At 32.8% G+C, this 27,184-nt stretch overlaps 1 protein-coding gene and 3 long non-coding RNA genes across 15 annotated transcripts; all 4 read left to right on the plus strand.

Annotated features, from left to right (window-relative positions):
* Positions 1–735: 735 nt before the first annotated feature.
* On the plus strand, positions 736–14,142 carry LOC116105696. The gene is made up of 13 exons (XM_031392108.1): positions 736–950; positions 1,076–3,500; positions 3,605–4,096; positions 4,364–4,882; positions 5,229–5,957; positions 7,084–7,740; positions 7,995–8,513; positions 8,860–8,967; positions 11,146–11,778; positions 11,896–12,393; positions 12,560–13,072; positions 13,806–13,979; positions 14,116–14,142. Exons 1-13 carry the CDS (start codon positions 736–738, stop codon positions 14,140–14,142), a joined length of 7,509 nt encoding a protein of 2,502 aa, XP_031247968.1.
* Positions 14,143–14,250: 108 nt separating this feature from the next.
* On the plus strand, positions 14,251–16,224 carry LOC116105749. 2 transcript variants are annotated; one of them, XR_004124120.1, is made up of 4 exons: positions 14,251–14,405; positions 14,570–14,730; positions 14,912–15,826; positions 16,062–16,224. It is a non-coding gene; the product is annotated as an uncharacterized LOC116105749 (long non-coding RNA). The 2 variants fall into 2 exon arrangements; XR_004124119.1 differs by having other exon boundaries at positions 14,570–15,826.
* Positions 16,225–16,855: 631 nt separating this feature from the next.
* LOC116105748 lies at positions 16,856–20,412 on the plus strand. 6 transcript variants are annotated; one of them, XR_004124116.1, is made up of 7 exons: positions 16,856–16,999; positions 17,371–17,520; positions 17,617–17,654; positions 18,517–18,576; positions 18,816–18,975; positions 19,416–19,541; positions 19,646–20,412. It is a non-coding gene; the product is annotated as an uncharacterized LOC116105748 (long non-coding RNA). The 6 variants fall into 6 exon arrangements; XR_004124114.1 differs by having other exon boundaries at positions 17,387–17,520; XR_004124117.1 differs by having other exon boundaries at positions 17,387–17,493; positions 17,622–17,654.
* Positions 20,413–23,600: 3,188 nt separating this feature from the next.
* On the plus strand, positions 23,601–27,157 carry LOC116105757. 6 transcript variants are annotated; one of them, XR_004124129.1, is made up of 7 exons: positions 23,601–23,744; positions 24,116–24,265; positions 24,362–24,399; positions 25,262–25,321; positions 25,561–25,720; positions 26,161–26,286; positions 26,391–27,157. It is a non-coding gene; the product is annotated as an uncharacterized LOC116105757 (long non-coding RNA). The 6 variants fall into 6 exon arrangements; XR_004124128.1 differs by having other exon boundaries at positions 24,132–24,265; XR_004124131.1 differs by having other exon boundaries at positions 24,132–24,238; positions 24,367–24,399.
* Positions 27,158–27,184: the final 27 nt, after the last annotated feature.

The following is a 27,184-nucleotide window of genomic DNA, read 5'->3' on the forward strand; positions in this document are numbered from 1 at the left end:
TTAATTTCCAATAATTCAATATATGGAAAGAAAAAGATAATATAAAACAAAACCTGAAGTTGAAAATTGACCGAATCAGACGAAAAACAATGATTTGCACTAAGGCCATGAAATGGTACTAAAAGTTTTGAGTGTTGAATATATATTTTTTCTTCCAATCTCTGTTGGTCCTTACTCTCCCAGAAGAAAAGCAAACAGAGCACTCTGGTCCTTGAACACAGCTCTTAGACAAATATAGCGATTGAGGTGCCATTTCTTTATACTTCCAAACAAATTCCTTTGAATACTCTTTAACTATTCTTAATTTTCTGTCATTCTATTAGCCTTGCTTTGTATCCATAACTATCTTCAAACCAAAAAAAAAAAAAAAAAAAGATTTTTTGTTCATCGAGCTTTTTCTCATAAACACATTAGTTTCTGCTGTGGTTTCAATATTATTAATTTTCTATCATATTATTAGCTTTGCTTTACATCCAGTATCAAACATTGTTTTCAACTTCTCTTAATCCTTTTTTTGATCATATTCCCCATATTTCTGGTATCTGGCTTTTTTTTTTATTTTTTTAAACATTAGTTTTAGATTTTTTTTAATCTCATAAACATTTCTAGTATATCTCTTTTGTTAGTATTTTTTTTTTTTCTTGTCCTCCTAAGTAGCATTTGTCAGTGGCTTTCCTTGTTTAAACCAAAAAGAAAGAAAAGAAGAAAAAAAAAAAAAGTTGCAAGAATTAGGTAATGGCTGAAATAGCTACTGCTGCTGGTTCCAAAGCTGTAGAAAAAGTTACAGAGACCGTGTATGATTCCATTTGTCAGAAGATTTCCTATGTGTTCAAGTACCAGAACTATATGGAGAAGGCAAAGGAACGAGTTGAGGATCTCAAAAGTAGAAGACAAGATGTGGAAGCAGAGTCGACGTTGCTGAAAGACAAGGGGAAGAGATTTACAATGAAGTTAAAGACTGGCTGAGAAGCGTGGAAGGTTTTACGGAACGTGTAGTCAAGCTCGTTGATGATGAAGATAAAGCAAAGAGGCGCTGTTTCAAAGGACTGTGTCCTGATTTGATTAAACGATACAGGCTTGGCAAGGAAGCAGAGAAGGTTGCAGAGGATGGTGCCAAGCTCTTGGGCAAAGGAAACTTCGCAAAAGATTCCCATCTCCCTATTCTAAGGAGGACAGAATCCATATTTGTCGGCGAGGAGTGTGAGCGCTTTGACTCCAGAGAGTCCAATTTCCAGGACATCATCGAGGCGTTGAAGGATTCTAAGGTTAGTATGATTGGAGTGCACGGGATGGGTGGTGTGGGCAAAACCACGCTGGTCAAAGAAGTTGCTTGGAGAGCCAAGGAAGATAATTTATTTGATGAGGTGGTATTTACTGAGGTAACACAAACTCCCGATCTTAAACAAATTCAAGCCGACATTGCTGGTCAACTGGGCATGGTATTTAGGGACCAGGAGAGTCTATATGGAAGAGCTGATCAATTATGTGATAGGTTGAAGAAAGCCAAGAGAATCCTTGTAATAGTAGATAATATTTGGGAGAGGATTGACTTGAAGGCTGTTGGGATTCCTTTTAGCTACGATGATAAAGATAGCATCCAGCAATACAGGAAAGAAAGCAACGATGATCAAGTGCGATGCACAATATTGTTAACAGCTAGAACACTAGTTGTATTAAATCAAATGAAAACTCAGAAGTATTTATCTGTTGAGCCTTTAGCTGATGATGATGCAAGAAATTTGTTTGTGAAAATTGTTGGTGATTTAACAGATAAACGTGATATAGCTGCTGAAATAATAAAAAAATGTGCAGGTTTACCACTTGCAATTACAACAATTGCAAATGCTTTGAAAGGTAAGAGTGATCCTGTCTGGAGAGATGCGTTACATCAATTAAAAAGTTATAATCCAAGATGCATTCCAGAAATGAATAACACTTTATACTCAACTATTGAATTGAGTTACGCATTGTTGAACAGTGAAGAAGCAAAATTACTACTTCTACTTTGTGCTCTATTTAATAATAGACATGTCTCTTTCCTCTTGATATTTGGTATGGGGTTGGGCTTGTTTCAAGATGTTCATACGATTAATGACGGGAGGAATAGACTCAAGTCGCTGATTGATTATCTCGAAGATTCGTGTTTGTTGTTGAAAGGTAACAATAAAGAGAAGGTCAAAATGCATGACGTCATTCATCTTGTTGTTGCATCAATTGCCAAAGAGAAACGTATGTTCAATATTCAAGATGCTAATGGCTTTAAAGAAGTGTTGGTGAAGGGAAAGTACAAAGATTCGATTGCAATTTCTCTGCCTTGGATAGACATTGATGGGCTTCCTGAAAGGGTAAACTTTCCGAACCTTGAGTTATTTACTTTGCATCTTAAAAAACATCATTTTCTACAAATCCCAAACCACTTTTTTGAAGGGATGAAGGAACTCAGAGTTCTAGATTTGTATAATTTTCATTTACTACCACTACCTTCATCCTTTCTTTGCCTAACAAACCTTCAAACATTGGGTCTGGTGAATTGCACTTTAAGAGATATAACAATGATAGGAGAGCTAAGGAATTTAGAGATTCTTTGTTTTCTAAATTGTGAATTCGAACAATTGCCTGAAAGATTTAGTCAGTTGACACAACTGAAGTTATTACAACTATCTCAGTGTCCAAAGCTTGAAGTAATGACACCAAATGTCATAGCCAGCTTGTCTCGATTAGAAGAGCTATATATATATAACAGCTTTGAGCGATGGGAAGTTGAAGGACGGAATAACGCTAGTCTTGCTGAGTTGAAGAGATTGTCTCAATTGAACACTTTATGCATACATATCCTGAATCTGCAGCTTATACAACAGGACTTTATCCCTGAGAATTTAGAAAAGTATAAAGTACATATCGGAGATGCATGGGAGTGGTCTTATGAATATGAAACCTCGAGAACATTGAGACTCAAGTGCAATGGAAGTCTTCATTTGAGGTATGGGGTTGAAATTTTGGTGGAGAAAGCTAAATATCTCTATCTAGATCAGCTGGATGGTGTCAAGGATATACTTTCGGAACTTGACAGAGAAGGTTTCCCAGAATTAAAGCATCTCTCTGTACAAAATAGTTCTGAAATTTTGTATATTGTCAACTCAATGGCGTGCATTCCGTCTAATGATGCCTTTCCAATCTTAGAATCAGTGTTTCTTAAAAATCTAAGTAATATGGAGAAGATATGTTGTGGCCTAGTCGATGCAAAATCTTTTAGCAAATTAAGAATCATAAAAGTAGAAAAATGTGACAGGTTGATGTATCTCTTCTCTTCCTCCATGGCTGGAAACATCTTGCAGATACAAGAAATCGAAGTAACTAATTGCAAGGAGCTAAAGGAGATTATTGGTCAAGAAAATGCAGACCATTTTGATGAAAACGAACGGAATTGTAAGGTTGAGTTTAAACAATTGCATTCCCTAGTACTACAATGCCTGCAACAGTTCATAAGTTTTGGCTTGAAGGTATGTTTTGCCTTTTCTTTTCCCTTTTATTTTATTTTACTGTAAAATTAGGTGTTCTTTAATTAGTTTCTACGTTATTTATGGAATGAGATTTGTTTATGCAGGTTGTGTTGCCAAGATTGGAGAACTTGAAATTGTCGTCAATTAATATTGAGAACATATGGGTTGATCAACCTCAACCAAGAATTCAATGCTTAAAAAGCTTAACTGTGGAGGAGTGTAATGGTTTGAAGTTTATGTTTTCATCCTTTATAGTCAAAAGTCTCGTGCAACTCCAAAGGCTTGTGATATGCAACTGTAAGTTGATGGAAGCAGTAATTTTTGACTTAGAAGGTTTAGAAGGAGAAGATAAGATAATTGATTTGAGTTTTCCAAAACTATTCTACCTAAAGCTTGTCGGTCTTCCAAAACTAACAAGATTTGGCACTGGAAATTCAATTGAATTCCCCACCTTGAATGAACTTCACATTGAGAGTTGCTCTAATTTGAAGACATTCTTCCACAACTCTTTTGGTGTAGACACGTTAAAAAAAGAACCTGAAGAAGTGAACTTGGAAAAACATATTACTGATATAAATCCCCTCTTCAATGAAAAGGTAAAGTTATTTCTTATAACTGAAATTTGATGTAGTCTATTGGCCTCAGAATTTTAAAATTCTTTATAGCTATTAATGTCACCATTATCTACAAATAATTAGTAGAAATTCACTTATAACGCTCTTCTTTTGTTTTCATTTTTTCTTTTACGAAAAAGTCCAAATCTATTTGATATGTTTTTATTGTCTAATGGTCTCAAATTATTATTTTATTATCATTGTCATTATCATTATCAAAACATTAACACGAGGAGATGTTTTTTGTAGGTTGCTTTTCCAAGCTTGGAGAAGATGATACTCTTACACTTGGATAACATGAAATTGATATGGCACAACCAACTCTATGGAGATTCCTTTTCCAAACTAAAAGAAGTGAGAGTCGAATTCTGTGAAAAATTGATGACTATTGTTCCTTCTAATTCTACTAAGGGACTTCTTACCTTTCACAATCTGGAAACATTAACTATTAAGAACTGTTGGAATATGAAAATTTTGTTTCCAGTTTCCATAGCTACTGGTCTTTTGCAACTTAAAAAGCTTTGGATTTCCTCTTGTGGGTTGGGGGAAATTGTTGCCAAGGAGGAAGTAGATGGGACCCCTAGATTTTTGTTTCCTCAATTAACCCACCTCAAACTTGATAGTTTACCAAAACTCAAACATTTCTACCTGGAGTTGCATACAATAGAGTGGCCAATGCTTAAACAGTTGTTCGTTTATAATTGTGAAGAGCTAAAAGTACATGCTTCAGATGGAGAGAGCCAACCTGCCCTTTTTTCGTTTGAAAAGGTATGATTCTCCTGTTGCCACTAAAAAAGGCAACATAATCATTTATTTGTGACATTTCTTTCTTTTTGTTATTACTTCATTTTTCTCTTCAAACCAATGGAGTGTGGATTTATTGAACATATTGATCATGTTTTAAAGTAAGATACAAATTTTGTTAATTAATATAGTTCTTATATTTTTAAAGTACTTTATAATCAGGTTGCCTGAATTATATTTATTTGGAACATATAAATAATATAATTAATTGAAAAAGTTAAATGGCTAAGAAGTGGCACCCTTTATATACCAAATTTGACTTGTGAACTAGTTGATGAATGGATATTCTTGTTTGTTCATTAATTTTCAGGTCATACCCAATCTGGAACAGTTGGGTTTAAATGCTGACAACATTGCATCTAGATGCTTGGATCGTATTCCAGCTAGAAGCTTTAAGAAACTTAAATTTCTTAGGTTGGTTAAGTGTGATAATGAATCAATAGCATTTTGGTTTGGCGTTCTTCAAAAATTGAACCAGCCAGAAACACTCTATCTAAGTGCTGGTACTTTCCAAGAACTTGATTACCAGGTTGACACATCTCTTCAAAATCTTCAAACTTTGGGATTACAGAGATGTCATCGTTTGAAATATCTAATGCCATCTTCAACAACTTCCTTCAAAAACATTAAGAATTTGGAAGTCCACAATTGTAATGGATTGGCATATATATTAGCATGCTCAGCAGCAAGAACTCTGGCCCATCTCACAAAAATCAAAATTGAAGAGTGCAAGTTAGTGACAGAGGTAATAGCGAGTGAGGTAGAGACAACGGAAGAGGAGATTGTTTTCAGCCAATTGAAAATTCTAGAGTTTCATAGTTTAGCGAGCCTCACAAGCTTTTGCTCGGCCAATTACGCTTTCGAATTCCCATGCTTAGAACAAGTAATTGTGAGCCAATGCCCCAATTTGAAGATCTTTTCTCAAGGAGGCTTAAACACACCAAAATTGAAAAGGGTACAACTAACAGAGAAGATCAATGGAGAATATTTGTGGAACGATGACCTTAATTCCACTATCCATCATATGTTTACAAATATGGTATGTACTTATTCACAAATCTTTTTCTTTTCTTCTGCATCATATTCATTGCTATTAATCTCTCTCTCTCTCTCTCTCTCTCTCTCTATATATATATTTGTGCCCCTAGCTACCAATTAGCTTAAGCTTTTTAGATAAAGATAAAGTAGTAGTTTAACATTACTTTGGGTCTTACGTGATAAGGTCCAAATGTTATAATGCAAAATTGGGTATTAAAAGTTTATTAGAACAATTTATTACTAAACAATGTACATAAATTTTTGGTTCATCAATTTTAGTGTAGAATGTATAAAGCCTAACCAATGGAGAAATTAAAATTGAGAAACCAAATCATGCTGTTTGTTCTTGTTCTGCAAAATTGCCAGAATAATATCACTTTTGTAATTTTGTACTGTTCAGCATAATGTTTTTAGACATAGAAATGTATTTTATATTCTTCTTTTCCACAAAGTTCCTTTGCATTTGTTGCCGTTGTTGTATATTTCTATTGAACATGCAAAATTTTTTATTATTAATATATTTGAAAATTTACTTTCTCTCTCTCTCTCTCTCTCTCTCTTTTTTTTTTTTTTTTTTTTTTTTGTTATTAATCTGAAAAAACAATGTCTCTATAAGGCCTTGGCATTAGTCCTTCAAACTACCAGTATTTAATGTTTTAAAACCATAGTAAAGGGATCAGAAGTAACTTTTTGGGTGGGCTAATAATATTTTAAATATGCATTAAAATAGTATTAATCTTGTTGATATGAACAAATTGCATTCATAGAAAAATAAGAGAAACACACACTTATATTATATATATAGAGGCAGAGGAAGGTAGGACTAATTAAAAAAAAATAGATGACAAATTTACCAAAAGTATTTGACAAATTAAGGAATTAATTTTTTTATTAAGACCAGGAGATTCCTTTTTAATAAATTAAAGATAATAACATGTAATAAATTCTAAATTTAGATATAATTAAATTTTTAAGATAAATTTTTTTTTTCTAAAATTTTAGGATTGATGTGAATTCATATTGTTAAGCTTAAAATACCTTTTTTAAATTTTTTTACACTTCTGCCTTTTCTAACACGTTTTTACCTTTTTTTTTTTTTTTTTTTTTTTTTTTTTTTTTTTTTGTAGCTTGGTTTTCACAACTTAGAACATTTGAAACTCTCTGAATACCCCAGATTAGGAGAAACAGTTTGGAATGTTCAAGTTCCTTCTGGCATATTCAACAATTTGAAGTCGTTGGTTTTGGACGTGTTTTTAGATACCTTAACTGCAATTCCATCGAGTGTGTTAAGCGCCTTTAAAAATCTGGAAACACTAGAAGTAAGAAGTTGTGGTTCGCTAAAAAAAGTGTTTGATATGGATACACAACAAAATGCTGATGGACATACATTGAAGAAAACTAATCAAGAAGCTTTGGACTTCAACAACCTGAAATCGCTCAAAGTTCACAATTGCTGCAACTTGAGATATATATTTTCTCCGTCTATCATCTCAAGTCTTGCTCAACTCCAAGAGATAGAAGTTAAAAATTGTGCTTTGATAGAAGAAATCATCACGAAAGAAGAAGAAAAGGAAGCACACATTGAGGAAATTAGAATCCCCCAACTAAACTCCATTGTTCTTGAGTCATTGCCAAATTTGACAAGCTTCTGTTCAGGAATTAATGCTTTGGAATGCCCAGCCTTGAAAGCTATTACAATGGCCAAATGTCCAGAGATTGAGACATTTATTTTCACTAATATGAAGGACCAATCTGACAATATTGCACCCCTTTTCAGTGAAAAGGTCAGTATATCTGAAACTCTTTTAGCACTCTTTTAATTTTATTATCTTTATAATTATCTATGTTGTTATCACCATCTACAGTTATTAGAAATTCGATTGTTATGCATGGTTGAAAATAATTTATTGTTTAGCTTCAATATACTTTTGTTCAATGGTTTTTACGAAGATAAATTTTTTTTTTTTTAATTTAATAACCTTAAAATTATCACTTTCCAATATATTTTGGAAAGCTTACCTCGAGATATTTTTTATAGGTTGCTTTTCCAAGCTTGGAGAAGATGATACTCTTACACTTGGATAACTTGCAGTTGATATGGCACAACCAATCCCATGGAGATTCCTTTTCCAAACTAAAAGAAGTGAGAGTCGAATTCTGTGAAAAATTGATGACTATTGTTCCTTCTAATTCTACTAAGGGACTTCTTACCTTTCACAATCTGGAAACATTAACTATTAAGAACTGTTGGAATATGAAAATTTTGTTTCCAGTTTCCATAGCTACTGGTCTTTTGCAACTTAAAAAGCTTTGGATTTCCTCTTGTGGGTTGGAGGAAATTGTTGCCAAGGAGGAAGTAGATGGGACCCCTAGATTTTTGTTTCCTCAATTAACCCACCTCAAACTTGATAGTTTACCAAACCTCAAACATTTCTACCTGGAGTTGCATACAATAGAGTGGCCAATGCTTAAACAGTTGTTCGTTTATAATTGTGAAGAGCTAAAAGTACATGCTTCAGATGGAGAGAGCCAACCTGCCCTTTTTTCGTTTGAAAAGGTATGATTCTCCTGTTGCCACTAAAAAAGGCAACATAATCATTTATTTGTGACATTTCTTTCTTTTTGTTATTACTTCATTTTTCTCTTCAAACCAATGGAGTGTGGATTTATTGAACATATTGATCATGTTTTAAAGTAAGATACAAATTTTGTTAATTAATATAGTTCTTATATTTTTAAAGTACTTTATAATCAGGTTGCCTGAATTATATTTATTTGGAACATATAAATAATATAATTAATTGAAAAAGTTAAATGGCTAAGAAGTGGCACCCTTTATATACCAAATTTGACTTGTGAACTAGTTGATGAATGGATATTCTTGTTTGTTCATTAATTTTCAGGTCATACCCAATCTGGAACAGTTGGGTTTAAATGCTGACAACATTGCATCTAGATGCTTGGATCGTATTCCAGCTAGAAGCTTTAAGAAACTTGAATTTTTGGTGGTGGTAAGTGTGAAATGAATCAATAGCATTTTGGTTTGGCGTTCTTCAAAAATGAACCAGCCAGAAATACTCTATCTAAGTGCTGGGTACTTTCCAAGAACTTGATTACCAGGTTGACAAATCTCTTCAAAATCTTCAAACTTTGGGATTACAGAGATGTCATCGTTTGAAATATCTAATGCCATCTCAACAACTTCCTCAAAAACATTAAGAATTGGAAGTCCACAATTGTAAGGATTGGCATATATATTAGCATGCTCAGCAGCGAGAACTCTGGTCCATCTCACCAAATCAAAATTGAAGAGTGCAGTTAGTGACAGAGGTAATAGCGAGTGAGGTAGAGACAACGGAAGAGGAGATTGTTTTCAGCCAATTGAAAATTCTAGAGTTTCATAGTTTAGCGAGCCTCACAAGCTTTTGCTCGGCCAATTACGCTTTCGAATTCCCATGCTTAGAACAAGTAATTGTGAGCCAATGCCCCAATTTGAAGATCTTTCTCAAGGAGGCTAAACACACCAAAATTAAAAAAGGTACAACTAACAGAGAGACAATGGAGAATATTTGTGGAAGGATAGACTAATTCCACTATCCATCATTGTTTACAAATATGGTATGCGTATTAACAAATTTTTATTTTCTTCTGCATCATTGCCTTTAATCTCTCTCTCTCTCTCTATGATATATATATATATATATAATTATTATATATATATATATATATATAATGTACGTGAATTTTTAGATAAACATTAAAATTGAGAAACCAAAAATCATATATATATATAATGTACGTGACTTTTTAGATAAACATTAAAATTGAGAAACCAAAAATCATGTTGTTTGTTCTTGTTATGTAAAATTGCCTGAATAATATAACTTTTGTAATTCTGTACTGTTCAGCATAATGTTATTGGACAAAGAAATATTTTATATTCTTCTTCTCCACAGAGTTCCTTTTGCCTTTCTTGTTGTATTATATTTCTATTGAACGTATAAAATCGTCATTATTAATATACTGGAAAACGTTTTTTCTTTTTCTTTTGTATTAACCGATATATTAATATGAAAAAAAAAAAGACTTCATGAGGCCTTGGCATTAGTCCTTAAAACTACTAATATTTAATGTTTAAAACCATAGTGAAGGGATTAGAAGTAAACTTTTGGGTGGGCTAATAAAATTTTTAAATACGCATCAACAATAAAGATACGGACAAACATTTCTCACAAATGCGACATGACAATTCGTAATTGGTTAGGACTCATTGTTGAGCAAGTGGGACCCATTACGAGCTTATCAATTGTAAGCTGACATGTCACATTTGTGAGCGAAAATTAGTGAGAAATGTTTATCAACATAGTATTATTCATGCATTATAAGTTAGTATTGATCTTAAATTGCATTAGTAGAAAAATAAGAGAAATAATTTATTTATTTTTTAAATTAAGAACTTAAAAAAATGCAGGAAAAGAAATGTAGAACTAAACAAAAAGACAGTAGACTATATAGGCCAAACCAAATCAGAAAATTAAATTTAAGATCAAAACCATGCAATTATATTTCTCCTTCTGGCATTTCAATGTTATTATATATACAACTATTTGATATTTTCATGTTTTCTTTGTCTAGTGAGTAGTACATAAATTTCAGAACGTTCCACGGTATTTCATGCCTAAGTGGTGGGTGGTCTTAATAATTAGGGCACACAATTTAAGACTTAAAAAAAAATTGTATTAGAAATTATATATGAATAATGCTATAGTTACAACAGAGTCATACGACCAGACAAAAAACATAGGATAGAGTAGTCATTTTACATTAATTTTACGCAATTTTTGTCTGATTGCATGACTAAATTGTAAGTATAATATTATTCATTAAATATATACGGCCATAATCTCAATAGTTTTTGTATGACCTTAAAATGTGTCTTAAAATGCATGTAAAACCACCCACATTAATACTTTTATATGAGTAGTTTGTAGAAGACAATTATGTTAAGGAATTTAAAACTTGTTAATTAGGAGTTACTACATCCTTGTCAACCTTCGGTATTAAAATTTCGTTGACAATAATATGAATTCTGTGCTTAAACGTAAAATAGTATTCTTATGCTTAAACATAAAAGAAAACATATGGAATGTGCAATGTTTTAACTAACTCAAATATTTTGGATTTTGTAGGTTGGTTTTCGTGAATTTGGATATTTGAAGCTTGGTGAATTTCCCACTTTAAAAGAAAACATATGGAATTGCAAAGTTCCAATTGATTTGTTCTGCAATTTGAAGTCACTAGTGCTAGATGGGCTTTCTGATAGTGCAACAATTATTCCATCCAATGTGTTAAGCTACTTCAAAAATGTGGAAACGATAGAGGTAAAAAGTTGTGATTCACTGAAAGAAGTGTTTGATATGGAAGAGCAACTAGATTATGTTGCAGCAAAGAGAAGTCATCATGAAATTTTGGACTTCAAAAATCTGAGATCATTGAAAGTTGATAATTGCAACAACTTGAGATATATATTTACTGCATCTTTAGTCTCAAGCCTCGTGCAACTCGAACAGATAGAAATAAAAAGTTGTGCTTTGGTTGAAGAAGTCATTACAAAAAAAGGGGAAAAGGATGCGGGCATTGATAAAATTAAAATCCCTCTATTGAAGTCCATTAGTCTTGAGTCTTTACCAAATTTGACAAGCTTCTATTCAGGAAGTAATATTTTGGAATGTCCTCCCTTGAAAAACATCATCATAAAAGACTGTCAGAATATACATTTGAAGGACTTCAGCCTCCATCTTCCATCCCTTTTCAGTGAAAATGTAAGTTTGTTTGAGTTTTATTTCCAAGATTAGTTTTATTAAAGAAATTTACATAGTGTAAAATAAATTGAAGTATCATAGATAATGTTATTCACAAAACAATCATAATATCTGCAGGTTGAGTTTCCTACCATGGACGACTTAACATTACCGTCAATCATCACTGAGTGGATATGGCAGAGCCAACTGCCAGCAACATCTTCTTGCTTTGAAAAGTTAACAATCTTGGTCATCGATGGCTTTGATCATTTAAAATATTTTTTCTCTTCTTCAATGGTCAAAAGCCTTTTCGAATTGAAGGAGCTTGAGATATCCAATTGTAAGTTGATAGAAGGAATTATAGTTGAAGATGAAGAGAGGACGAGTACAATGCTGTTTCCAAAATTATACCAGCTGAAGCTTAGAGATCTTCCAAAACTCACAACATTCTGCAGCTCCACTGGAAATTTTGTTGAATTGTCCTCCTTATTCAGATTGTGGATTGACAATTGTCCTGGTATGAAATCATTTGTCTCCATTTTTAAATGGAATGACAAGACATCAACCAAGAAACTTGAAGAAACGAACTCAAATGAGAACCTCCACGCTCACATGCAATCTCTTTTTGATAAAAAGGTGATTTGTCTCTTTTTTCTTTCACATTTATTCCCTTCCTTGTTCACACTTTCTGGAGATTCAAGTTAATCTATTTTCTCATTTTTTTTCATCATATCTCATATCGATGTTTATAAGTAATTGATAATCGGTATATTGTTATTGTAATTGTAATTGGATTCTTCAGGTAAGGCTCCCTTGTTTGGAGAGATTGCAAATCAGTTATGCTGATGAATTGGTAAAAATATGGGACGATCAGGTCTCTTTGGATTCCTTCAGCAGTTTAAATCGTGTGCTTGTACGGTTTTGTAAAAAACTTGTAAATGTTTTTCCACCTAACATGCTTGGGAGACACCAAGAACTAGAGTGGCTGGAAGTACAAAATTGTGATTCAGTTGAAGAGATATTTGAATTGCTTGAGAAAAGATCTGTCTTGGTGGAGGAGATTGTTGCCAGTGAAGAAGCAGGTCATAGATTTGTGTTCTCCAAATTAAAAGGCTTGTATCTACAGATGCTTCCAAATCTCAAAAGTTTGTACCCAAAAATACATATTTCAGAATGGCCGGTTTTAGGCAAGTTGAAGGTACATGGATGTAACAATGTGGAGACTTTAGCTTCAGAATTTCTGAGCATCAGAGAGACTCATGGACAGAGTCAAAATGAGACCCCAAATCAAAAACCACTGTTTTTGGTTGACAAGGTATGTAGAAGGCATTGTAACTAAATATTCATTGACCCTATAAAAAATTTGGTTCTCTCTTCTACTTGTATAATAATTTAACCCTATAAAAATTTTAGTCTTTTTTTTAAACTCCAAATTGACTTAGAGAAGGATGCTTATCTATGAACTAGAATAAGTGCATCAAATTCAAGTGACTTGAGTTTTTCTTGGTATTTCCAATCATTTAGTGTGATATTCGGTTGCACAACACCTTTGTATAATCAATTTACTTCTATTTATTTATTTATTTTTGTTTAATAAGAATTCCGTTTTTGTATTTTGCATTTTTCTATATAGAACAAATAAGAAAAAAAAGTCTATTTCAAATTGATTACCTTTCTATACTATTAGAAGCCTATTTCAAAGTGATCACCTTTTCATACTACTAGTCTATTTCAAAGTATCTAATAAACTTTTATATATTACATTAGGTGTTGTTATCAAGAAATTAAAAAAAGAAAAAATCATACTAGAAGCCTATTTGAAAGTATCTAATAAATGTGTAGTGTTATTTGCATTTGAAAGTATTTTTTTTTTTTTTTTTTTTTTTTTTTAATGGGATAAAACTAAGTCCCCAAGTATCTCTAATAACGACACTATATTTAAGGGGGCCTAGATTGGAAGAGCTTGAGCTATGTGATTTGAAATGCTACCCACCTATACTAATCATCTCTTCTTTTTTGTTTCACGTTACTTTCTTGTGATTTTTTAGGATGCATTCCCTAGATTGGAAGAGCTTGAGCTATGTGAAATGCCCAGATTGTTGCATCTATGGAGAGGAAATGCTCAACGTAACAATGCCTTTCAGAATCTGAAGACTCTAAAACTATCAGAATGTGGCAGTTTAGATAATTCATGGTCATCATTAGTGTCTTTCCAAAATTTGGTGAGTTTGCAAGTATCAAAGTGTGATGGATTGAGATATTTACTAAGCCTCTCAAAAGCTAAAACTCTGAAGTGGCTTACAAGTATGAATATATCTGAGTGCAAAGCGATGGATCAAATTATATCCAATTTGGAAGGTGAAGTGGTGGAGGATTCATCAGTAGCTTTCAACTATTTGAATAATTTGGAAATTCATTGTTTACCAAGCCTTACAAGCTTTTGTGGTGGAGATATTAGTCTTGATTTTCCGTCACTGAGAAAAGTAATTGTCAAACAATGCTTGAAGATGGAGACTTTTTCTCTTGGAGTTTTAAGCACGCCTAAGCTGCAAACGTTACAATTGATAGAAGGAGAGGATGAAGTAGAAGAATTTGGGGAAGGCAACCCTGAACTTAATTCTGCCATACAGCAATTGTTTAATAAAAGGGTATGTAGTGATTCACAAAATTATCACATGCATTTCCCTTGCACTTTCTGATTTGCTGAAAATATTTCTTCTTTGGTATATTATTGCGATTGATGTATTAATCAATTGCTTTAATCCTCTTTCTTTTATTTTGTGAATTCAATATGCTTTGGCTATGATTACAGAATGTGCAAAGTTCTAAGGAAGATTAAAGCCATTCTTCGTGTGCAAGATCAAATTTGTTTATATTGCTTCAGATAGACTACAGCTCCATTTTCCTGAAGATGAAGAGGATTTTTCATTCTGCTATCTTCATTGATGTTGTCTTGAAATTTGGTTGAATAGAGTAATGCCCTCTTATTGCACATTCATCCTATTGCTTTACTGCTTGGATTTGTTTTATGCATTTTGATTTCTCCAGTTGTCGAACAATTTTTCAATACATTGTTTTGTGAATTTCTGTTTTAACACATTATTGGCTCTATCAACACTGAGTTTCTGGAAATCACAAGTTTTGTTTGCTGTAGGTGCTCATGAACTTGAAGATCATCTAACAGGTTAAGTTGTTTCAAACAACTTGGCATCCTTGTTTAAGTTGTTCTTTTTTGTTCATTGGTGTAACTCCAATGCTTAAAGAAGCCATCAGAGGAGCGTTTTTCTATTGTAAAAAAGGACATCCTTTTTTGTATCATTTCCAAACAAGTTGACAAACTTGCTGGATACGTAAAATGGATCCTTTCTTTTCCATCCATCACTTTTGACATGTTTAAAAAGAATAGTGTGCCATCTAATTTCTTATAGCATGTTCAAATTGGTTCTCTTTTTTTTTTTTTAAAAAAAAAAATATTGAAATGGATGATTCTGTCGTTTATAGTCGAAAAGAAGAGTCACAAGAGTTTTCCAAACCATAATTACATATTTCCCTTTTAAGTATTAGTGAGGACTATAGCATTTATTCTAGTGTTTTAATAAGTTACAGTTGGTTTTCTGTGTTTGTTGGACAGATATCTCTTTTTCTAATCAGAAATGGGGCACGATATAAATGTGGAAGGCAATGATACACTCTGCCTGGGGTCCTTAATTAGAAGATTTAGACCAAAACTAGTAGATGCCACAAACACTATGCTTCATCTTGAACAATGAATTTCTTCGGTTATTTTGCAAATTTTGACTTCAAAAGTTATTTATAGTAAGAGAAGTGAGCATAATTGTTGCATTTGTAGTTGAAGATTTAGTTGGATTCCCACATTTGCAATTTAGGAGGTTTTTGCTACTGCCTTCTGAAATTTTTTGGGAGGTGTTGGTGATCAAATGTTGAAATTTTGGTAGCTGGAGAGTTATGGGGATGTTTGTGAAATTCTGTTGAAGCCTCTACAAAGCTTATGATTTTCAAGCCTACAGGCATGGTTTGTGGAGACTAGAAGGAAGCTGTGATTTCAGAGGTATATTTTTTATTTTGAAATTCTTTTTTTTGCAACAAATTTTCATTTTCTAATGTTGAAATTTTGATATTCCCCAATCATTTCTGTTTACTAGTCTAATTGTTTTACTTCTAATTTTAACTGTTTTCATTTCTAAACTAGTGTAAATTCTTTAATTGAACTGATAATTTTTATATTCTTATTCTCGAACTTGAAATATCCATGTCCTAAGGGTTAAATCTTACCTCTCTTGAAGGGCTCCTGAACTTTGGTGGAGATCAGCAGCCCTTATACTGTACACGATAAGCTGTGCAACAAGGTGAGTGAGGAGGCACACAGCTCATAATCCATGGATTGTTTGAAAGGGCAATGGCAGATTAGCTATTCATGTCTACCTGTGGTAAGAGCTTCTTCCTTTGATGAGGTTCTGAACATGCATTATTGTTTACTCATCTTTGAATATTGGAAGAACCAAGAAGATATGCAACTAATTCAGTAACAGACCAAATTTAAAAAAAAAAAAAAAAAAAATTAAAATTAGAGGATGAAAATTTCTTGCTCATGATACAAATTATTAAATTTTGAAATCCTGTTTGTGCTACTTCATGATGTGGGTGTTGTTGGGCTCTTCTTTCTTGGGCTTGCAGGTCATCAGTGGCCTGGCTTGATGAGGGTGTTAGTGGGCTTGTCTTGGGTGGGTGGGCTTGCAGGACGGGATGTTGCATTTAGGCAAAATTACTTATATCTACTTGAATATCACAAGTATAGCTTTGATTTGCTGTTGTAGAATGCTTGGGTGCTTGATTTAATTAAAAAATTTATTGTATGTTAATGTATTGTATTTTGTTGTGTTGATATTTATTTGCTTTGGTTGATTAGTTAAATGGGTTCATGATTTCTTGGGTTTGTTAATTTGCTTGTGAATGGCTATCATGTGTTTGACAAAATTCCCCATTGAGAAACACACCCATACACTCAATTAATTAAAAGTTTGGCCACATCTTTGTTCACAGATTATTAAATTTGCATTAATTAACGTTTCCATGCTTTTCATAGAGGAATTAGATTGGTTACAATGATCAAACAAAGCAATTCCATTTGTCATATCACTTCCTTGCTGTCTGCGTTGTGATATTCTTTGCAGAATCTCTCGTTCGCACACGCTCTCTTTGTTCGGTACTAGAAGATATTCAGGTAAATTTATTTTTATGTCAATTCTTGTTCCATTTTTCTTGATGTTATAAGGTTTACTGCGATAACTTTTCTGGGGTTTTGATTTTCTTTGGCGTTTTCTAGAAATTTATTTATAGAAAAGGAAGAAAATGAGTTTTTTTTTTTTTTTTGGTTGGCTTATGGAAATTTATATGTTTATTTACTTTGAATATGATAGAAGATTTAGGAGAAAGTTAGGGATTTTGTTGTAGGTAGGATAGAGCCAGTGAGATGAAGAATGCTTAATGTTTGTAATTAGGATGAACAAACTGGAATGTATTCTTAGTATTACAGTTGAAATTATATAAATTAGTTATTTCTCTAGTCATGTGGTATGTGACAGTTCAATGTAGTTGATTTTTGTGACAGTTAAAGGGACAGACATTTTGTATGCAAAATGACTAATTCTTCTGCCGGACAATCCTGAAAACAAAAGGCAGGATCCTTACAGCCTAATGAAACAACTTCCTTTAAGCGTAACCGATGAGTCTTTCAAAAAGATTGTGAGTAAATGCATTACGTTTCTGTTTTAAATAACCTCTTTTCTGGGAGTTCTATTACTATTTTTGTATTTTTACTCATGTATTTTGGTACTGCAGTGCAGCACATGATGTACGATTTTGGCAATGATCCTAATGTAAGTAATGGTAGCTGTCTTTCAACTTTTTTTTTTTTTTTTCTCCCCTTATCAACAGGATTGGGACACTGAATTGTGTTGTTGAGCAATCTCAAATTTAGTGATTTGGTTGTTGTGCATGGAACTGTGTATGCTAATTGATGAATCTATTATCTACTAATTTTATTTTTTATTCATTTGGATATCTCCAAATCATAACTTTTAAATTTAAGCTCTCTTAGCAGCCTCTATCAGACCTGAATTACCTCATTTCCCTGCATGCCCTAATTTTCATATGAAGCTACTCTGATGTTCAGATTCAGCTGATTGCCGTTGTCACTTGTTGTTCATTCGGTTGACTCTAGCCAGTTGGTTTTAGGGGATTTTGTGAATTTGGTAAGATAAACCCAGAAAATAGTTGGCAAGAATCTTTACATACTTTTTTAAGTTTGCACCAAAATAATGTGAAATTTGTTTGCAGTGTTTATTACCTGTTTTAAGTGGCCTGTAGCTGAAACTTTTTGTAGTCTGCATAATCCAGAAATGAAATAATCTTTTTCAAGCCTCCTGAACGTATGTCCTGCAAACACATACCTGCATGCATAGACATATATTGTATATACTCTCTCTCTCCCTGAACAGATATCAGCTTCTTAATGAATGGATGTATATATCACTTGAATGACTATTTCAAGCCATCATATAATCCATGCTTATTAACAGCTAGGAACCTTGGTCTCCACATGGTCACATTTTACTTTTACGTGATTCACGTGGAACTGTTGTTATTTTGTTATTGGAATGTATAATGATATGAATTTTTGTCTTTTAAATTGTGTGTCTAGTTTGATATATTATGAATTTCTTGTTTTCTTTCATTCAGCCACTTCCACAAACTTTGACACTTGTGGAGTAAATAGTTGTGGAATATGTCACAAATTTGGTACGCATTCTTTCTACTTAGTACTCATCTTTTTTGTTTCTCTGATAAGATGACACTGTAGGTGTGATGGCTATATATGCCACTAACATATTTACTCATTAATTAGGTGAAATAGAGGTATTGTTATAAACTGAAATTTTTTCTTCTTTGGTATATTATTGCGATTTATGTATTAATCAATTGCTTTAATCCTCTTTCTTTTATTTTGTGAATCCAATATGCTTTATTTATGATTACAGAATGTGCAGTGTTCTAAGGAAGATTAAGGCCATTCTTCATGTGCAAGCTGGAATTTGTTTGTATTTCTTCAGATAGACTGCAGCTCCATATTCCTGAAGATGAAGAGGATTTTTCGTTCGGCTATCTTCATTGATATTGTCTTGAATTTGGTTGAATAGGGTTAGTGCTCTCTTATTGCACATTCATCATGTTTCTTTACTGCTTGGATTTATTTTAGGCATTCTGATTTCTCCCGTTGTTGCACAATTTTTCAATACATTGTTTGTGAATTTCTGATTTAATGCATTATTGGCTCCATTAACATTGAGTTTCTGGTCTATTTCCATGACTTTGTGATCAATTACTTTGTTTTCTCTGTTTCTGTCATCATATTAGAGCTTTTAAATTGACTATGCTTAATCTTGAACGATGAATTTCTGGGGTTATTTTGCAAAGTTTGACATCAAAAGTTATTTTTGGTAAGAGAAGTGAGCATAATTGTTGCATTGTATTTAAAGATTTAGTTTGATTCCCTCATTTGCATTTTAGTAAAGGTTTCTGCTACTGCTTTATGAAAATTTTTTAAAGGTGTTGGTGATCGAATGTTGAAATTTTGGCAGCTGGAGAGTTATGGGTTATGGGGATGTTTGTGAAATTTTGCTGAAGCCTTTTCAAAACTTATGATTTTCAAGCCTATTGCCTATAGGCATGGTTTGTGGAGACCAAAAGGAAGCTGTGATCTCAAGGTATATTTTTCTCTGAAAGTCTTGTTTTTGTAACTAATATTCATTTTCTATGTCAAAGTTTTTAATCATTTTCAGTTCTAACACTGGCATAAATTCTTTATCAGTATCAAAGTTTTCTTAAAATCCAGTCAGTTGTGTTCGGTGGACAGTTGCTCTTCTTCTGATAAGGCATGGAGCTCCATTTTGATTTGGGAGCCAATGATCGATGCACTCCCTTATTAAAGAGTTGTCTTATGAAGCCACAAGAAGGATCCCATTGCTTCACCTCCTTAGAGAGCTATATATGGCAGAGCTTCCAGAGCCTAATGTAATGCCATAATCCTAAGATGAGATGACGAGTTGAAGTACAACAATGTATCAGCACCTAAAAATTGATGGTGGTTTGCTTCTCAAAAATATGCATTGCAAGAGCCCAATTTCCTTCGTCTCTAAACCCCTCTTGGTTGAAAATTGCTAATAAGAGGTGAGTATTTGGGATAATAAAGAGTGTACTTGTAATTAGTGGGGGTGCGACATTCTTTCAAGAACAAGATACTTCCCACCTAACATCACTTTCTGTTTAGGTTTAAGCACAGAATTCGTGGATAAAGGGCACTGGAAGATGAGAAAGTGCAGTGTTCAGTTGTTCTGTGGGGTTGGTATATTGCATATGAGGTTGTTGAGTCCAAAATAAGAGTTGAAATTTATTTTAACAAAACAACTCTCAGAGCAAACAAGCTAGGAATTTAAAATTCACTGGCCCCTTGTAACTCAGAAAACCATTTTCCAAAGTCACAAACTCTCAAAGGCCTCACGCTTTTCACAACTTAAATATTCATTTATGCATGTAATAGTTTCTTCTTAGTACAATAAAACAAAAATCTCCCAATTAGCAGAGAAAGTGGTACAAAAATTTGAATTATGAATCCCAATTTTTTACTTGTTTTGCAATCCTCAATCTTGTATTATATCTTTGAAACAAAAACAAGGGCCTAAAATGACATGAGACCATGGAGAGTTTACATTACGCTTTGACTTTAGGCAAGAAAACCCTATAAATTAGTACAAAAACATGAATAATTATTTGAAAATTTACACAAGGTTGTGAATTTTAAGCTCCATTTTTTAATTTTTCAATTTTGACTTTAAATAAAATTATTGTAAAAATCTTCGCATCAATATATATATATATATAGGGATTGTAATTTTAATCAAATTTTATTCTAATCTTATTTCCACATGTAAAACCTAATTATTGGATCGAACAAATAAAAATTAAATTCTTTTGTATAAAAAAACTGGGGCAATTTTAAGCTTTAAATATTATTTGAACTCTTGTAAGTATTTTGTTTTGTTTGCATTTTAATTTACATCTGCAAAGAGAGTAGAAAGCCAATAACAAAGAATAGGGAAGAAGTAAAGCTTAGAGAGTGAGGACAAGACAAATCTTTTTGTTTTTAGAAGTTTGAATGATAATATGAGAAAAATGTAAGTTTAAAAGGGTTATCATTGGTTTTAATTGAGGTTTAAAGGGATATTTTAAAACGTAAATATATGATGTACTTAATGATGGGTGATACTAATATATTATATGTAACAAAATCAACACATTTACCACCATTGCAAACAACCATCGATTTATACAATTTATTGAATATTACATTAAACAAAATATATTATACAATTTTGATGATATTAAAATAATTTGATATTAAACTATTGTTCCATAATGAAAAATGTTTAGTTCTCTCTTATGGGCTTAATGGCCCAACACGGGCTCTACTAAAATGGGCCATCCACCACATGGAGGGAAATCAAACCCGACAATATTTTCATTATATGAGATCTTCTTCACATTTGAAAGTTCAAAGGATTACTGAATCCTGCTGGATCATCCTTCAGGCGAAAAGGGCAATTTATGTTTTTTACGTTTCGCACTTGTTAAAAGTTTTTTTGCTTGTATTTCAGTAATGACTAACGAATAGAAAGATCAATAGAGAAAATATAAATCGGAAAGATGCATTATGTTTGAGTAACATGCAAAACTGATGATAAAGCTGAAAAAAATTGTAGAAGTAATATTATGCTTAACTAAGTTATCCAAACATACAAAAAATAAAGGACAAAATAGTCATTTTATATAAATTTTATGTAATTTTTATATGTTTATATGACTCAATTGTATGATTCAATTATAAGCAAAATATTATTGAAATCTGACTGTACGAGAAGTTGTATAAGGGATATTACAATTAACACCTCACGTAAAGACCTAAATTTTAGTGGCTAGTAATGAGGAATATGACATTTTTTTTGTCTTTTAAATTGTGTTCTAGTTTTATATATTAGGAATTTCTTGTTTTCTTTCATTCAGCCACTTCCACAAACTTTGACACTTGTGGAGTAAAGTTTGTGGATATGTCACAAATTTGGTACGCATTCTTTCTACTTAGTACTCATCTTTTTTGTTTCTCTGATAGAATGACACTGTAGGTGTGATGGCTATATATGCCACTAACATATTTACTCATTAATTAGGTGAAATAGAGGTATTGTTATAAACTGAAATTTTTTCTTCTTTGGTATATTATTGCGATTTATGTATTAATCAATTGCTTAATCCTCTTCTTTTATTTTGTGAATCCAATATGCTTTATTTATGATACAGAATGTGCAGTGTTCAAGAAGATTAAGGCCATTCTTCATGTGCAAGCTGGAATTTGTTTGTATTTCTTCAGATAGACTGCAGCTCCATATTCCTGAAGATGAAGGAGTTTTCGTTCGGCTATCTTCATTGATATTGTCTTGAATTTGGTTGAATAGGTTAGTGCTCTCTTATTGCACATCATCATGTTTCTTACTGCTGGATTTATTTTAGGCATTCTGATTTCTCCCGTTGTTGCACAATTTTTCAATACATTGTTTGTGAATTTCTGATTTAATGCATTATTGGCTCCATTAACATTGAGTTTCTGGTCTATTTCCATGACTTTGTGATCAATTACTTGTTTTCTCTGTTTCTGTCATCAATTAGAGCTTTTAAATTGACTATGCTTAATCTTGAACGATGATTTTCTGGGTTATTTTGCAAAGTTGGACATCAAAAGTTATTTTTGGTAAGAAAGTGAGCATAATTGTTGCATTGTATTTAAAGATTTAGTTTGATTCCCTCATTTGCATTTAATAACCGGTTGTAAATTCTTTAATTGAACTGATAATTTTTATATTCTTATTCTCGAACTTGAAATATCCATGTCCTAAGGGTTAAATCTTACCTCTCTTGAAGGGCTCCTGAACTTCGGTGGAGATCAGCAACCCTTATACTGTACACGATAAGCTGTGCAATAAGGTGATTGAGGAGGCACACAGCTCATAATCCATGGATTGTTTGAAAGGGCAATGGCAGATTAGCTATTCATGTCTACCCATGGTAAGAGCTTCTTCCTTTGATGAGGTTCTGAACATGCATTATTGTTTACTCATCTTTGAATATTGGAAGAACCAAGAAGATATGCAACTAATTCAGTAACAGACTAAATTTAAAAAAAAAAAAAAAAAAAATTAAAATTAGAGGATGAAAATTTCTTGCTCATGATACAAATTATTAAATTTTGAAATCCTGTTTGTGCTACTTCATGATGTGGGTGTTGTTGGGCTCTTCTTTCTTGGGCTTGCAGGTCATCAGTGGCCTGGCTTGATGAGGGTGTTAGTGGGCTTGTCTTGGGTGGGTGGGCTTGCAGGACGGGATGTTGCATTTAGGCAAAATTACTTATATCTACTTGAATATCACAAGTATAGCTTTGATTTGCTGTTGTAGAATGCTTGGGTGCTTGATTTAATTAAAAAATTTATTGTATGTTAATGTATTGTATTTTGTTGTGTTGATATTTATTTGCTTTGGTTGATTAGTTAAATGGGTTCATGATTTCTTGGGTTTGTTAATTTGCTTGTGAATGGCTATCATGTGTTTGACAAAATTCCCCATTGAGAAACACACCCATACACTCAATTAATTAAAAGTTTGGCCACATCTTTGTTCACAGATTATTAAATTTGCATTAATTAACGTTTCCATGCTTTTCATAGAGGAATTAGATTGGTTACAATGATCAAACAAAGCAATTCCATTTGTCATATCACTTCCTTGCTGTCTGCGTTGTGATATTCTTTGCAGAATCTCTCGTTCGCACACGCTCTCTTTGTTCGGTACTAGAAGATATTCAGGTAAATTTATTTTTATGTCAATTCTTGTTCCATTTTTCTTGATGTTATAAGGTTTACTGCGATAACTTTTCTGGGGTTTTGATTTTCTTTGGCGTTTTCTAGAAATTTATTTATAGAAAAGGAAGAAAATGAGTTTTTTTTTTTTTTTTGGTTGGCTTATGGAAATTTATATGTTTATTTACTTTGAATATGATAGAAGATTTAGGAGAAAGTTAGGGATTTTGTTGTAGGTAGGATAGAGCCAGTGAGATGAAGAATGCTTAATGTTTGTAATTAGGATGAACAAACTGGAATGTATTCTTAGTATTACAGTTGAAATTATATAAATTAGTTATTTCTCTAGTCATGTGGTATGTGACAGTTCAATGTAGTTGATTTTTGTGACAGTTAAAGGGACAGACATTTTGTATGCAAAATGACTAATTCTTCTGCCGGACAATCCTGAAAACAAAAGGCAGGATCCTTACAGCCTAATGAAACAACTTCCTTTAAGCGTAACCGATGAGTCTTTCAAAAAGATTGTGAGTAAATGCATTACGTTTCTGTTTTAAATAACCTCTTTTCTGGGAGTTCTATTACTATTTTTGTATTTTTACTCATGTATTTTGGTACTGCAGTGCAGCACATGATGTACGATTTTGGCAATGATCCTAATGTAAGTAATGGTAGCTGTCTTTCAACTTTTTTTTTTTTTTTTCTCCCCTTATCAACAGGATTGGGACACTGAATTGTGTTGTTGAGCAATCTCAAATTTAGTGATTTGGTTGTTGTGCATGGAACTGTGTATGCTAATTGATGAATCTATTATCTACTAATTTTATTTTTTATTCATTTGGATATCTCCAAATCATAACTTTTAAATTTAAGCTCTCTTAGCAGCCTCTATCAGACCTGAATTACCTCATTTCCCTGCATGCCCTAATTTTCATATGAAGCTACTCTGATGTTCAGATTCAGCTGATTGCCGTTGTCACTTGTTGTTCATTCGGTTGACTCTAGCCAGTTGGTTTTAGGGGATTTTGTGAATTTGGTAAGATAAACCCAGAAAATAGTTGGCAAGAATCTTTACATACTTTTTTAAGTTTGCACCAAAATAATGTGAAATTTGTTTGCAGTGTTTATTACCTGTTTTAAGTGGCCTGTAGCTGAAACTTTTTGTAGTCTGCATAATCCAGAAATGAAATAATCTTTTTCAAGCCTCCTGAACGTATGTCCTGCAAACACATACCTGCATGCATAGACATATATTGTATATACTCTCTCTCTCCCTGAACAGATATCAGCTTCTTAATGAATGGATGTATATATCACTTGAATGACTATTTCAAGCCATCATATAATCCATGCTTATTAACAGCTAGGAACCTTGGTCTCCACATGGTCACATTTTACTTTTACGTGATTCACGTGGAACTGTTGTTATTTTGTTATTGGAATGTATAATGATATGAATTTTTGTCTTTTAAATTGTGTGTCTAGTTTGATATATTATGAATTTCTTGTTTTCTTTCATTCAGCCACTTCCACAAACTTTGACACTTGTGGAGTAAATAGTTGTGGAATATGTCACAAATTTGGTACGCATTCTTTCTACTTAGTACTCATCTTTTTTGTTTCTCTGATAAGATGACACTGTAGGTGTGATGGCTATATATGCCACTAACATATTTACTCATTAATTAGGTGAAATAGAGGTATTGTTATAAACTGAAATTTTTTCTTCTTTGGTATATTATTGCGATTTATGTATTAATCAATTGCTTTAATCCTCTTTCTTTTATTTTGTGAATCCAATATGCTTTATTTATGATTACAGAATGTGCAGTGTTCTAAGGAAGATTAAGGCCATTCTTCATGTGCAAGCTGGAATTTGTTTGTATTTCTTCAGATAGACTGCAGCTCCATATTCCTGAAGATGAAGAGGATTTTTCGTTCGGCTATCTTCATTGATATTGTCTTGAATTTGGTTGAATAGGGTTAGTGCTCTCTTATTGCACATTCATCATGTTTCTTTACTGCTTGGATTTATTTTAGGCATTCTGATTTCTCCCGTTGTTGCACAATTTTTCAATACATTGTTTGTGAATTTCTGATTTAATGCATTATTGGCTCCATTAACATTGAGTTTCTGGTCTATTTCCATGACTTTGTGATCAATTACTTTGTTTTCTCTGTTTCTGTCATCATATTAGAGCTTTTAAATTGACTATGCTTAATCTTGAACGATGAATTTCTGGGGTTATTTTGCAAAGTTTGACATCAAAAGTTATTTTTGGTAAGAGAAGTGAGCATAATTGTTGCATTGTATTTAAAGATTTAGTTTGATTCCCTCATTTGCATTTTAGTAAAGGTTTCTGCTACTGCTTTATGAAAATTTTTTAAAGGTGTTGGTGATCGAATGTTGAAATTTTGGCAGCTGGAGAGTTATGGGTTATGGGGATGTTTGTGAAATTTTGCTGAAGCCTTTTCAAAACTTATGATTTTCAAGCCTATTGCCTATAGGCATGGTTTGTGGAGACCAAAAGGAAGCTGTGATCTCAAGGTATATTTTTCTCTGAAAGTCTTGTTTTTGTAACTAATATTCATTTTCTATGTCAAAGTTTTTAATCATTTTCAGTTCTAACACTGGCATAAATTCTTTATCAGTATCAAAGTTTTCTTAAAATCCAGTCAGTTGTGTTCGGTGGACAGTTGCTCTTCTTCTGATAAGGCATGGAGCTCCATTTTGATTTGGGAGCCAATGATCGATGCACTCCCTTATTAAAGAGTTGTCTTATGAAGCCACAAGAAGGATCCCATTGCTTCACCTCCTTAGAGAGCTATATATGGCAGAGCTTCCAGAGCCTAATGTAATGCCATAATCCTAAGATGAGATGACGAGTTGAAGTACAACAATGTATCAGCACCTAAAAATTGATGGTGGTTTGCTTCTCAAAAATATGCATTGCAAGAGCCCAATTTCCTTCGTCTCTAAACCCCTCTTGGTTGAAAATTGCTAATAAGAGGTGAGTATTTGGGATAATAAAGAGTGTACTTGTAATTAGTGGGGGTGCGACATTCTTTCAAGAACAAGATACTTCCCACCTAACATCACTTTCTGTTTAGGTTTAAGCACAGAATTCGTGGATAAAGGGCACTGGAAGATGAGAAAGTGCAGTGTTCAGTTGTTCTGTGGGGTTGGTATATTGCATATGAGGTTGTTGAGTCCAAAATAAGAGTTGAAATTTATTTTAACAAAACAACTCTCAGAGCAAACAAGCTAGGAATTTAAAATTCACTGGCCCCTTGTAACTCAGAAAACCATTTTCCAAAGTCACAAACTCTCAAAGGCCTCACGCTTTTCACAACTTAAATATTCATTTATGCATGTAATAGTTTCTTCTTAGTACAATAAAACAAAAATCTCCCAATTAGCAGAGAAAGTGGTACAAAAATTTGAA

Source organism: Pistacia vera, unplaced genomic scaffold (assembly GCF_008641045.1).
Source record: "Pistacia vera cultivar Batoury unplaced genomic scaffold, PisVer_v2 Contig503, whole genome shotgun sequence".
Taxonomy (NCBI): Eukaryota; Viridiplantae; Streptophyta; class Magnoliopsida; order Sapindales; family Anacardiaceae; genus Pistacia; species Pistacia vera.